Source organism: Rhinichthys klamathensis, unplaced genomic scaffold (assembly GCF_029890125.1).
Source record: "Rhinichthys klamathensis goyatoka isolate OS25496 unplaced genomic scaffold, OSU_Roscu_1.1 h1tg000121l_1, whole genome shotgun sequence".
Lineage (NCBI taxonomy): Eukaryota > Metazoa > Chordata > Actinopteri > Cypriniformes > Leuciscidae > Rhinichthys > Rhinichthys klamathensis.
The window spans coordinates 5,087,258-5,101,993 of NW_026606658.1; the positions used below are offsets into that span (position 1 = coordinate 5,087,258).

The 14,736-nt window shown below is 40.2% G+C and overlaps 1 protein-coding gene across 6 annotated transcripts in view; it reads right to left on the bottom strand.

Annotated features, from left to right (window-relative positions):
• Nucleotides 1–14,736, bottom strand: part of usp54b (ubiquitin specific peptidase 54b) — a 139,001-nt gene that overhangs the window by 13,920 nt on the left and 110,345 nt on the right. For 2 of the 6 annotated variants that reach the window (XM_056255628.1, XM_056255632.1), the window contains exons 7-15: nt 12,189–12,300; nt 9,427–9,573; nt 8,068–8,217; nt 7,804–7,975; nt 6,430–6,606; nt 5,652–6,267; nt 3,736–3,863; nt 3,448–3,606; nt 2,004–2,123 (exon numbers count right to left, since the gene is read on the bottom strand). In XM_056255628.1, coding sequence (XP_056111603.1) covers nt 2,004–2,123; nt 3,448–3,606; nt 3,736–3,863; nt 5,652–6,267; nt 6,430–6,606; nt 7,804–7,975; nt 8,068–8,217; nt 9,427–9,573; nt 12,189–12,300 — 1,781 coding nt within the window. The remainder of the gene's footprint in view (nt 1–2,003; nt 2,124–3,447; nt 3,607–3,735; nt 3,864–5,651; nt 6,268–6,429; nt 6,607–7,803; nt 7,976–8,067; nt 8,218–9,426; nt 9,574–12,188; nt 12,301–14,736) is intronic. The other 4 variants (XM_056255630.1, XM_056255629.1, XM_056255633.1 and 1 more) reach the window with 4 other exon arrangements.

Sequence of the window (14,736 nt, forward strand, 5' to 3'; positions counted from 1 at the left end):
GTTGAGCTTTTAAGCCCTCGTTCACAATGTGTACTAAACAACATGTTGAGATTCATCACACCGATTAACTGTTAATTGCCTTCCCAAGTTGATTTGGTTGCTCTCCCGTCTGGGGCTGTTATATGGAAAACCGCATGGGAGGTTAGTGTTGCCATGGTTCCCTTGAACCTTTCGTTTAAGTCTGGTTTAGCATTAATTCTGCCTATCATAAAAATGCTATTATCAGAACATTTCCTGCTGTCAACACCAGTTGCTCCTGAGTTAGCTTTAACTGCCGATGACGTACATCGCTTTCAATGGGTTGAAAAGGAGCTGACGGCATTCTGGGAGATGAAAAGGGGCAGCAAAGTTTTAGGACGGCACACCACTGAAGACACAGGAAGCAGGAGCGACAGCCAGGACAGACATACGAACGTGGACACACAAAACCAATAATGAATTGCAGGGTTGTGGCAGGTGTTGCTTTCATTTGGCCAGAGGAATAGGAAACTATTCTTTTATATGGTGAAGGCATGACCTTATAGGCTGCCACTGAATCTTAGAGGCCTGTATGCGCTTTGGGCCGAATCAGATCTGTCTCGACGAGACAGTGAAAGTGCTGCAGGGATCTGGAGAGTGGAAATATTTACAAAGGCTGTCTTCCCTTTACATATATTAGTGTTTTGCTGCACACATACAGACATGCATGCACATATACGCACACACCGTGAGCAAAGCGAGACAGAGATGGAGGGTTTGCAGACCTGGATAGTGGTTTGCGAGCGGTATAAATAGATTTGTGGAGAGTTTTGCATGGCTGAAATTGTTCTCTGCTCATTAATCATTCAAGCAGGTATGCCAGCACCTCGGACAAAACCGTTGTTGTTCCAGGTAAGCGAGAGATACACAGCCACCTTTTTTTGTTTTAATTTGAAGAGTGCTGAGAGATTTAGACAGGATTGTGTGGCAGTATCCACACACAACGGCTCAGCAGAATCACAATCCAATCCTTCCAGCAAAGGGGATTTATAGGGGTCGGGAATGTTATGATGGTGAATCCAGAACGGATTTAAACTCTGTTAGCGTGTGGCTGTGGGTGAGGCCCATTCAAATGGTGATCCAAATGGAGGGCTCACGCACAGAATAAAATGTCAAAAAAAAAAAAAAAAGATTAAAATTGTTCCAGCCTCTGTCTGGCACAGATCGGGGCTCTCAAATGGCAAAAGCCGAGCGCATGTCTGGCACAGATCAGGGGCTCTCAAATGGCAAAATCAATAGCACGCTACTATTAGCGGTATTAACAATCAACAGGCAGAGCCACATTCCCAGTCATCCAATCAGATTGTGAAAATCTGGGCAAATGGTGACTCAGATCAGAGCACTAAGAAAACAAACATAGGGATGCACCAAATATCAAATTAAAATAACAAAATACAAAAAGTAACAATTAAGAAAATTAAAATTATAAAATAGATACAATACAATAAATATAAATAGATTTTTTTTAAAACAATATTTAAAAAAAACAAGTAATTATAAATGAAAAACAATTGTGTTCAATACAGATACGGTGAATATTATTTTCATGTTATCAATAACTCAGTAAATAAATTATATACTATTTTTTATTAAAAAGTAAGTTAATTTAGGCATGTACAATTAAGCATGTACAATTTTACCAAAAATATAAATTCAAAATTCTCAAATATCAACTGATATAGTAATATGCACCAATATGGTGCATCCCTAGAGACCAAAAAAGAAGGCAAATAATATGCCACACACATAAGCGAGTAGACCAGCACACAGAGAGACAAACAGAAGCAAACACACACAGAGTGCTGCAGGAAGGAAAGGCAGTGTAAAAATGGTAGGAAATCGTGTTGCAAGGACATGAATGTTTTTGGGAGCTGCTTTCTTACTAAATGGACCTAGAAAGTGCATATATTGGGTAAGTGATGGTTACCCGAGCAGATAGCGTAGGATTTGGGCGTAGCAAGCAGAGGCAGGTTAGAATTACTTACACACAGCGTGGTGGGAGAGCGCCAGGGCTGTAGCTGTGTCCCCAGCTTGCTCCAGACGCAGCGACTGCTCTAAGAGAGAGTCAGCCTCCGCCAGGCAGTGCTCAAAACTGCCCCCCTTCCCTGCAATTAACACACCAAGGCCAGGCCTCTGAGAACACGCTCACACACGCACAAACACTGCTCACAGGAGCCCCTGTGTGTTCCCGGGAACACGCCACTCACAACGTTTGCACGGCTTACCGGCAATGAAGATGTCAACTGACACACAAGTGCACACAGTATAATGACCACCACCAGCACAACTCATAAACACAAGTGGACATGTACAGTAAGTACACACACAATGCACACTGACTAGGGAAATCGCTTTACGGTAAAAAATTTAGCATTTTAATTGATTAAAAAAATACTGCAGAGTGTATTGGTGAATTTTTATGATGCTATGGCTCTCATCTACGATATTTATATCATGGTACATGATATTACAGTGATATTTCAATTATTGTATTATTTAAAGATACTAAGACATTGGATTAGATAAATTTTAGAAGTAAAAGTTTACCCTTTACTCTCTTCTAATTACATCTGCTGAGAAAAAAGCTTGAACCGGCCTAAAGTGGTTTGCTGGTCTTAGCTGGTTTAAACAGGTCTAGCTGGTCTCCCAGCAAGGCTAATCTGGTGTTAAACTGATTTAGCTGGTTGGTCAGCCTGATCAGGTAAAAAGTGGTCAAAACCCTCTAGAACCATAAAAAACAGACCAGCCAAAACAACTTAGCTGGCTGTCAAAATGATCAATTAATAAATGTATAATATCAACCGATAATTAATATGGTACCAATGTATTGTGCATCCTTTAGAAACCAGCCTAAAGTAATTTGCTAATCTTAAATCAATTAAACAAATCAATTAACAAATCTTTAATATCATTCGATAGTCAATATTGTACCAATATATTGTGCATCCCTAGAAACCAGCCAAAAGTGGTTTGCTAATTTTAGCTGGTTTATATGATCTCCCGGTATATGGCCAAGTTGGTGTTAAATTGGTCTGGTCTTCCTGCATGGCAAATCTGGTGTTAATTTGGTTTAGCTGGTCAGTCAGCCTGATCAGGTGAAAAATAGGCAACCCCCCAGAACCATCAAAGCTGACCAGCTTTAACAGCTTATTCAGCCATCGAAAATATATATTAAAAAATCTTTAAGATCAATGCATGACCAATATGGTACCAATATATTGTGCATCCCTAGAAAACCATCTAAACACATCAGTCTAACCCGCTTAGCCAGGCTGGGAGACCAGCTAACCAGTTTAGGCTGGTTTAAGCTGTTTTTTGCAAAGGGATTGCTTATAATGCAAAGCTGTGGCTCTGTCAGCTCTCTCTTTAAACACAAATTCTATCTCTTTTCATTTGTTTTCTGACTGTTTGGCCCAGTGTGGCATTTACCCTGGTGCTGAAGTTCATCCAAGTCCATGAACTTGCTGGGTCTGGGGTTGAAGCCCTGCGCTACTTCTCTCTCCTTCTCCTTCTTCCTCTGGAGCTCCTGCTGCCTAGCCCTGCGAGCAACTTCCTCTTGTAATTCATCCAGCTCGCTGCGCCCCTCTCCTACACACATACACAAACACATAAATAAATAACAGTAATATTCATGTCCAAAGTTGACATGAACACCTTGTAGCAATAGTGGGTTAATAATGCACAAAGGCAAAGACTGGCGGTGAGCCGGTGACTTACCCAAACTCAGTGGAGTGCTGCTCCAGGTGGGTGATTTGAGGTCTTGCAGGATGGCACTGCTGCTTTTGGACTTGGGCACAGTGCGCCAGGAGGGCCCAGAAATGACTGGCCTCTTACTGCCGCTGTCCCTAAGACAGAGTGGAGCAGATGTCTTGATACTCAGACATCATGAAAGTCAGTCTCAGTGTCTATGTATCAGTTTGTGTAGGCCTACACTCACCTAAAGGATTATTAGGAACACCATACTAATACTGTGTTTGACCCCCTTTCGCCTTCAGAACTGCCTTAATTCTACATGGCATTGATTCAACAAGGTGCTGAAAGCATTCTTTAGAAATGTTGGCCCATATTGATAGGATAGCATCTTGCAGTTGATCTTGCAGAGATTTGTGGGATGCACATCCAGGGCACGAAGCTCCCGTTCCACCACATCCCAAATATGCTCTATTGGGTTGAAATCTGGTGACTGTGGGGGCCATTTTAGTACAGTGAACTCATTGTCATGTTCAAGAAACCAATTTGAAATGATTCGAGCTTTGTGACACGGTGCATTATCCTGCTGGAAGTAGCCATCAGAGGATGGGTACATGGTGGCCATAAAGGGATGGACATGGTCAGAAACAATGCTCAGGTAGGCCGTGGGGCCTAAAGTGTGCCAAGAAAACATCCCCCACACCATTACACCACAACCACCAGCCTGCACAGTGGTAACAAGGCATGATGGATCCATGTTCTCATTCTGTTTACACCAAATTCTGACTCTACCATCTGAATGTTTCAATAGAAATCGAGACTCATCAGACCAGGCAACATTTTTCCAGTCTTCAACTGTCCAATTTTGGTGAGCTCTTGCAAATTGTAGCCTCTTTTTCCTATTTGTAGTGGAGATGAGTGGTACCCAGTGGGGTGTTCTGCTGTTGTAGCCCATCCGCCTCAAGGTTGTGCGTGTTGTGGCTTCACAAATGCTTTGCTGCATACCTCGGTTGTAACGAGTGGTTATTTCAGTCAAAGTTGCTCTTCTATCAGCTTGAATCAGTCGGCCCATTCTCCTCTGACCTCTAGTATTAAAGTCTGTATTAATGTGTGTGTGCTCACCTGTGTGAAAAAGCTTGGGGTTTGGATTATGGCTGCTGGGTGAGCATGGGGTGAAACTTTCTGTTGACCGTCACCATTGTTAACATCTTCCACTGATGTATCTGAGGTACCTTTGCACGGCTTATGAAATGCATCGCTCAAAGTAAGTGTTTCGGTTTTCTAAGTATGTGAGATAGCGTAATAAAGAGATCGCAACATGTACAATGGTTCAGTGTGACGCGTCTTCAGTGTAAACCCTCATGTTTCAGCCTGCTGTGGCGTTTTGTTTTTTTTGGTTTGGTTTAGTGATATAATACGCCGCAATCATTGCATTAATGAGAAATTGAACAGGTGTTCCTAATAATCCTTTAGGTGAGTGTATACTACAACATTAAGGCATATGGTTAATATTTGGCTTGTTCGATATTTTGTTGCCAATACACAATAAACCAACATTGTGTGAATATTGAAATAATACCATCACATAACTCTATGTCTATCAAGTAAATTTGATGTATCGACATATAGCGTAGGTCTGGGTGATGCTTGCTTACTTCTGCTTACTTAATATTTCATACAATATTTAAAGAAACATTGTGTCAAAATATCAAATTAGATGAGGCAGGAATTTGAGGTATCATTCTAATATGCTGATTTGGTGCTCAAGAAACATTTCGTATTATTATCAATGCTAAAAGTTGTGCTGCTTAATATTTTTGTGGAAACCTTGATACATTGTTTTTCAGGATTCTTTGATGAATAGAAATGTTAGAACCGTATTTATTTGAATATAATATATATACCAATTTTTTCTTTTCAGTAGTTATATTTAATATATATACCTGTGAGCACTGGTGCTCTGGTTGTCACTGAGGGGCATGTCCATGCTGATGGGGCTATTACTGTTCCTCTCACTGCTTTCGTAGCCACTCTCCATCCTCTGGATAAGCCGAGGCTGCTGTTCTACGCCTCTTAAAGGTGGTGGGATCGGTAGATGTTCCACTCCTGTCTCTGACAAGCACCCTGAGCCATCGGTCATGGCTCCAGTCTCTTCTGCTACAATATTTGACCCCCCCGCCGCAGCCCCTGAGACCAGCTCGCTGTGCACCGGTGACATCGGGTCTTCCGGCAGCGGGGAGGGCCCAAGCGTGGCGTACCCAGGCGGCCGATGCCTTTCCCGGCTGAAGATGCTGTCAATGTTCAGGGCCTCTCTCCTTGGTCTCCAAGTGGGCCGATAGCACCCTCCACTGGAGCTGGACTTAGACTCACTGCTGGTGCTCTCGTCTTCCCAGTCCCTCGACCGAGCCCCAGCCTCCGAGCCGCCCACCCCTGAACTAGAGGACGATGAGAGGGGTCTGCTGTGGATCATATTCACAGTCTCTTTATAATCCTGCAGATGGCCAGTAGAAGAGGTTCTTGGCGTACAAAGGGGAGTGGCCCGGTCTTTAAGAACCTCCCCTAAAAAAAACAGACTTGTACAATTATTAAAGTGAGAATATATATATAAATATATTTGAAAGTTGCATCCAAATTTGACAAGGCAAGTGCCTTCTCAGTTGGATTTAGCATGACGATTTGCTGGTGACATTTATATTAGAGAGCATGTTTGTGTTAAAGTACCTGCAGTGTCCACGCTGTTTTGGGAACCGCTGCTGTCCTGATTACACACCACAGTTCCCTGAGAGTCAGAAGAGAAATAGGAGGCCATGGACTCATGGTGTGATCGAGAGTGCTTGTAGCTGCAGCTGTCTGTGGAAGAGTCTGTGCGTGTGTCACTTGAAATTGAGGGCTCCCTCCCTGACGACAATAACAACAACAGCAGAAAGGGCATTTAGAAATAGAGAAAGTTAGCTTCAGCTATGCAACTGCGCAAAGGCCAGATCTTAAAGGGATAGTTCACCCAAAAAAAATTAATTCTTTAATCATTTACTCATCCTCATTTCATTTTAAACCTTCCACAAAAGAAGAAAATTAAAAGTATGATTGTACTTTTCAATGCAAATGACAACAAATACAGACTGAAGCTTTCAGACTTGGATGTAAAAAAAGGATGTAAAAGCTCTATAAATGTTGTCCATATGATTTGTGCACTATAATCCAAGTCTTCTAAAGCAGTGGTTCTCAGCCAGGGGTCCGGAGATCACTAGGTGGCCTCAATGGCTTAAAATGTTTTAAAATAAGACAAAACAAGGAATAAAATATGGTAAAACAAGTAAAAAACAAGATTCAATTCACCCCCTAAACAACAGTTTTTCTCTATGAGGAATCAGGATTATCTTAAAACACCTATAAATATGAGTAAGTCCAGGAAAAGTCATAAAACAGAAGTAAAATAATGGGGGGGGGGTCATGGGGTCTCTGAATATTGTTGTGAATATTACTTTGCAGTCAAAATGGCTGAAAACCACTGTTCTAAAGCCATACTATACATTTGCGTGAGAGATGGAACAAAATTTAAGTTGTTATTCACTGAAAATCATCCCCTCCGTTGAGCTGTAACTCAAGAAACAGGCCAATGCATGCAGGCTGTCAGGCCAATGCATGAATGATTCATTCAGATCCATTTTTGTGAACCTTATTCAATAAAAAGGCTTCACTACATCTCTCATGAATGTTCCAAGGACAGTTAAAAAAGTGGTCAAGATTTTTGGTGAAAAAAGCAACATAAAAACCACAACAGTAATTTCAGTTTATAAAGCGGTGAGAAGAATTCGAAAATAGAGCATATGGACCACTTCTCATGGTACTTTTGACTCCTTTATAAGCTTCAGTAGCCATTCATTGCAATTGCATGAAAAAAGTGACCACATTCTTTAAAATGTGCACTTTTGTGTTCCACAGAATAAAGTCATATGGGTTTGGAAGGAATGAATTACATTTTTTTTGTGTATACTGCTTTGTTTGATTCTGAGAATTAGACATTACAAATAGTATTGTTTCTTCTGTTTAACCCTCTACCTCTCCGTCCCGCCTCTCACTTCCTTTTAGCCTCACCGGAGTCTTCGCTGTCATAGCCAGCCTTGCTGCTGTGATGCAGGTCTAACTGCGCTGCCAGCATGTCCTGCGATGACACGGGCGTTCCTCGGGGGTCAGCATACAGGAGCAGGAGTGGCTGGTAGTGGCCTTTTATACATCTCGACACCACATCCTTCCATTTGGGTCCAATCTACGACAGTTTAGTACATCCTGAGTTAACCGCAGACTCCATTCACAATTAGAAACACTAGAATCAGCTGCTCGAGACAGATGTGTCATTACCTCCTTCACATGAGCGTCATCGAAGTACATCCACTTGCGTATCTTGGTCTGGAAGAAGAAGGTGGAGTAATGCTTGCCGTAGTAGCAAACCATGCCCACAAGGTAGAGCTCTGAATGCTTGGCCCGCTCATCCGTCACACGGTAGAACAGCTGGAGAGCAGGCACATAAAGAGAGAATTGACCGTGAGGACCAATCAGATTTAGAGTTTGCCATAACTGCAGTGAGGCATAAAATCATTCTAAATATTAACTCGTCAGCATTGGCAGAGCATGTTTTGAATCATAGGGCAATAAAATGAACAGTTAAATTAATATATTCAAAATTAAATTCTATTTAGAGTGTGACTTAATGATGTGAATAATTTCAATGTTTGAGCGACAGCCAGGTAACTCAGTGTTCATGAGAAGGCATCTCTAAACAAGGTTCCATGAAAAACAGCATCTAAAAATATTTAAGAATTTGCTCCCTTTCAATTCATGAGTGTGAATTTGAATGGAACTGGTCACACACATACAGGATGTTAAATTGGATGTAACTGATGTAATTTGGATTGCAATGAAAAGAAAAAATTAATTGAATTGCAATAAAAAAAAAACTAACAACTGACTCACAAGGCACACAACAAAATATTTTCATTAGTTTAACATTTTTTTATATTAAATCATATACAATTATACCTCTTTATACCAAATGGCACATAATGCAACCTTATAAGTTCCTATTCATAATAGGGATAACACGTTATTAAATATAATAATATTAATATCAATAATAACATCAATAAAAATGATATTATATATGTGAAATGTATGTATACATTAATGTTATTTGTTAAATATAATAATAAAAAACATCATAATTTTATATATACATATACAGAATAATCAGTAATTTTGAAGTTTTTGAAAGAAGCCTTTTATCCTCACCTAGGCTGCATTTATTTGTTCTAAACTGTGAAATATGATAACAATTGTTTTCTATTTGGATATATTTTAAAAGGTAATTTATTCCTGAAATGGAAAACTTGAATTTTAGGCAGCCATTATGCATCCATATGCATTACTCCATTTATTCTTTATTCACTTAAATTCAAATTCTGCGTCCTGTGCGCTACATTAATGCTTTTGACACAGATTCAATTCAGAATGGCACACAAATCTGGTGTGAAGTACGTGAGAACACTGTTACACTACTGGGGCTATGGATATATTGAATGTGACAAAGAGTACACTGTGCTTCCTCCTTTTGTCCTGGACTGTGCATAAGAGAAGGGGAGCTGAAAGCTCAAGGTTACTGCGTTAAGGTGACGACAAAAAGGAACAGCAATAGTGTGTTGTCCGTGCATCCATGAGTCTTACATCACCCAACCGCAGGCACGTGCCCAGGCTGTGGATGACGTCTTCAGCTAGATCAGAGTGGTCTGAGTCCCACACCAGGCCGATGCTGATGATCTCCGGGCAGTTCATCAGAACCCGCCGAATCCGCAACATTTCGCCACAGTTACTCTGAAATGATGAGACAAAAAAGAAGGCATCTTGATTAGGGCTGCACGATATTAAGCAATTTTTTTCTGCGATTTATTGTGATATGAATACGTATAGAGTTTCACCAGATTACTTGAATAGCCTCATTCTAGAATGATTGGGATTAAAAAAAGCAAAAATTTAAAAAAGAGCAGAAAAATACGTTTTACTATGAAGACTTTAAATGTGAAATCCTTTTACGGCTGTACAATAAAAAAAAATAAAAAAAAAAACTTGAAAAATGTTGGTGTTCATACTTGGGGTTACTCTTTACAAGAACCACCTCAAACCAAAAAGTGAAGAGTTAAAAAAGAACAAAAAATTCCGATAGGCCACATTCAAACTGTTTTGACCAATTCCATATGAATTATGGAATGTGCATGTGTGTGAGAGAGAAATGGTGAAGGAGAGATGAAAGAGCGCTTCAAACAGTGCAACACGGTCCAGCAGGGCCTTATGTTCAGCACCCAATGTTCTCGCTGTGCTCTTTGAGTCACCGCCCTCTGCCGAGCGCTTTGGCAGCAGTATACGGAAACAGGCATGGAGAAAGGCTCTGGCGACGAGCACCACTGCCAGCCTGACCTCTTCCTTTAACGTACAAAAACCTATCCGAGCACTGCCTTTGTGGAGCCGTCAAGGGGCGGCACCAGGCTGGCACCAGACCTGGGCAGGAAGGGATTAGACAAAGAGCCCAGTTCTCAGAACCGTCCTCTCTCTTTCTCTCGGCCTCAGTCGCTCCATCACAGACAAACACAGAAGCGAGGCAGCCAATGAACAACCAGCAGCGGCAGCACTGCTGAGCTTTGGGACAGACACACAGTGTACCATTAGAGATCATTGTTAGCCTCAGCTCCACAGTCAGTCCTGCCAAGTGCTGGGAATCCAGACAAACACATGCTTTCAGGGCCAGACGACTAAGCTTCTAAAGAGCAGTGACGTTACAGACTACCGTGATCTCAGTTGCATTTCAATAAAGTCATTTCAGGGAATCGACAAACGGAAAATCACTGGAAATGAAGGCGTGGATTTCAGCTCAAATTCATTTGGACTCATTTCGTTGATTTGGTACGGTGTAGACTCAGCCGCTGACATGGGTTTCTCCGAAAGCATGCTGAATGATGCTGGAGTGTGTTTGGGATGATGAAATCAGCCGCCTCCTGTGGCGGGGTGAGGGTGCACAGTGTGTGGTAAGAGCTGATCAGCAGCTGGTGTGTAATAGGGCAGGACTGTGTGTGTGTGTGGTTGTGTGTTGGGGCTCTTTCGTCTGTTGAGAACATAGGAGTAGTGAGCAAAAGACCCTCTCGGGTGAAAAACAGATGGCCTGTATGGTTCCATGTGAACAGCAGAGCATAAATGAGTGTGTCTGGGTGGCTTGAAAAAAGATTACACTTTGGGTGAAGATCAAGTTATTAGGCAAACACAAAATCAAACTAAGCAACATTATTGAAATAAAGTAGGCACGACTTAATTTTATCCAATGGGATTTGATTGAATAGTGAAAATTAGGCATTATTACAAGACAATATTATACACTCTTTGGAATACTTGATTCTGATTGGACAAGCTAATGTGATAACTGTAAATGTTACCATTACCACAGGTAACAAAATTCCAATATAGCTGTGTTTGTATGGACAACTGGGGGTGAAATTTAAAGTTAAAATGGGCAATTCTTGTTTTTTTATGGAATATTGCAGTATATATTATAAATGGTTTGTCTGTGACATTTTTTTTTTAATTCATGTGCCCTCATAATCTTTAATCAAAGTAATTTCCCCTCTCTCTTGCTGCAACATCTCTTCTCTGACGATGTGTTTACTGGCAGGACATGCTGTCACTCACATGAGATTGCAGCAACCTGAACGATCCAATGATCCAATCAATTCCCAGTGGACAAAATCAAGTCCCGCCCCACCGTTTCATTAGGATAGGAAGAAAAGACTATTGCAACTTATGTATGCTGTAAATATATTCTGTATTCTTCTTCTTTATGCTGACTTAAAAAAAATAAAATAAAGTAATTCGCTATCATTTTTTTTAATTCAAACATACAAAATGGAAAATAAATCACTTTTAAAATGGACTAATTAATAGACATATTTAAAGATATTTAAGTCATGTTTTAAATGTAATCAAATACAGTAATACATAATTTTAATAATAAATAATTTTGACATTTAAACCAGTTTATTTAATTAATGTCTTAAAATGTTAAACATTACAACAGTAAATAAAAAATATGTTTTAATGCAAATTTTAAATTGCATTTTGAGTGGCATGTGGGTACAGGGGTGGCTCTTGAAAAAAAAAAAAAGAGCTAAAAACTGATTGCCCCTAAGAGTGAACCATCCAATGTCAAATTTTAAGAAACAATGGAGAAAAAACAACAACAAAGAAAAGCATTTGGCACATGGATGAACAACAACTAGCAATGTTTCACTTTCTCATGTGTTGAACACTTATTTGTAGAAGTCCTATCACTGACTACTCAAATTCTTCAATTGGAACACCATTTCACTATTAGAAAAACAATTGGTAAACTCTGAAATAGACTGTAATTAGTAGGTAGATAGATAGGTGTGTATGCGTGTTCTCACCGGACAGTTTCGCAGGTCGCCCATGGTGCTGGCATTGCGGAGAAGCTCTCCAAACATGTCGGGTGTGGGCTTCTCCTTACATTCCAGCATTCGCACAGCTTGGTTACTGCAGCAGAGGGAATAAGAGACAGATGTGTCCTCAAGCACCAGTGTTAACACCACTGATGGGAAATGCACACACAATTTTACATACATTAATGTTGAACTATAACGGAAAGAATAATGATACTCAGTGTTACACGTACACCATTATTTCAGCCGCTCAAAAACCTTACAAAGTCTACAGTACACAGATGTTATATATCGTCAGTAGATCACTATTCCCTGGAAGACATCAGAAACTAATGTAGCAGCACTCGATCTCTGTTCCATCTCCACATGGTCTCCATCAGGACAAGAGCCGCAGGCCTGCACAGAAATCAGCGTACTTTACTGGCTAATGTTTCCTTAAGCTAAGCGTGATAGCATCCATTTGACATGCAGCATATCTGCACACATGAACCGTCTGTCAGCATGTCCGCATGGAGGAAATGTGCCAAGACAGCCCCTTAAGGGCTAAATACAACCTATACGCAGACACTAATTTAGATCAGACAGACAGGTCTACCCTTTCTCTCACTGTCTTACTTTCAGCATTATTCAGTGCTTTACTTGGAAATGACGGTCATACTGAGAATTACATTTAATACGAACTTTTTCGCAGTAAAAGTACTCCTCTCTTTGGTTTAAAAATAGCCACTTTGACCTTGAATCATTCTTCACATTGTTTAGCATGCAGTGTTTATAAGCTCAGATTACCGTTCATCATATTCAACACATTAATAATGCTGTTAAGAGGGTGGATGGCATCATCTTTTTTCTTTTCTCGCATGTTCCCTGCATATTCAATTCATCCATCTATATAAGCTATCACAGGCATAAATCTTAAAAATATGACCATTTGCAGGGAGACTCAGGATGGTAATACAGACGATTTGCACAATTTATGGTGGATTTACAGACTGTGATGTTACAGAAATTGTATGATCCATTCTGGTGGCTAAACCACCACCAGTGTGTGTGTGTGTGTGTGTGTGTGCGTGCGTGCGTGTGCGTGTGTTTTACCAGGTTTCCACTTAGTTAGTTTTCTATTTATGCTTAATTAAAAAGTATGCAGTGCCAATAACACCAGTACAATTCTATGTAAATGCAACCTGGCTGACAATAAAAACAAACCTTGAATAAAATTATGTACATAATAACAAGTTTAATATGCATTGATTTGGAAGAAGAAACCCAAATGTGCCGTACATAGGTAGATGCCTGTGTATTATAGTGTAGAAACTGTACATCAGTTCTTTTAGAATGACAAATTTGAGCCTCTCAATACAGATAAACCCGTCCAATCTGTTTCAGAAAAGAGAGAAATAAATAAATCCTACGGGTTCCATTGTTTTCCGTGATATGTGCGAGCCTGGTTTAACAGCTTTGTTTCTGGATGAAAAACGCTTGAGTTAGGATTTTGAGCATATTGCGTAGTCTTTGTTTTCTGGTGTGTTTGTGTATGCAGGTGGACGTGGCTTCCCACTGAGAGTGCGTGTGTTCATATTAAAGCCGTTGTGTGAGAATTCAAAGCTGTACAGGAGTACCTGCATCTAGAAGTGAGGGAACACATTGTACTATAATTTATTGCCGCACGGCCACGTGGCAAAGCACACGATTTACTGTGGAGTAAGTGTGTTTGTGCGAACCCAAGAGAGGACAGAGACTGCTTGTTTATGCATGTGTGCAATGCAAAGCCAGCAAACTGTGTGTGAAATGGTAAGGGTTGATGAGTATTTAGCCATTAACTCTGCATGTGCATTCAGACCTTGGGCCGGTTGCACCAGCTGTGCAAGTTACAACTTAGCCTAGTTTTGATGTAAATGGGCCCTAAGTTACAACTTATGCAATACTATTTAGTTTTGCGTTGCACCATTAAACTTAGTTGAAGCGTAAATCTACGCATAAACTAAATATTTACGGAAGCCACCAACCAGGAATAATGGTAGGAATAAAATAGCAGACTGACTAAATTGCATCAATAAGCTGTTGTTTTACCCAAAAGACTTCAATACTTCAGACATACAGTATATGATAATGCTGACATTTACACTAGCTTACATTTTAAGAGAGAGAACATTATGTGAATTAATTATTTTGTTAGCAGCCAGTCATAAGTTATTTGCATCGGTATTTATTTATTGATCCTTTTAATTACAAATACATTTTCTGACTGTTATTTACACATAAAATACCTGTTATGTTATTCATGATCAAGTAGTGTCACATTTTAATGGAAACTTATTTTTCCATTATTTACTTGAGCCAAAAGAATTTAGAATCAAGGATAAACTGAAATTCGTATTTGAAGGCTGCTTTTGGATCATTGAGGGTAAACATCATATTATGCATCTACGCATTACTTTATGAAGAGCCCTACCCTGGAGAATTGATTCTTTCATATCTGATACAGAAATCATTGAGGAATGTTCAAGATCTGTTTATTTTTCCCCAGCCAGTCACAACC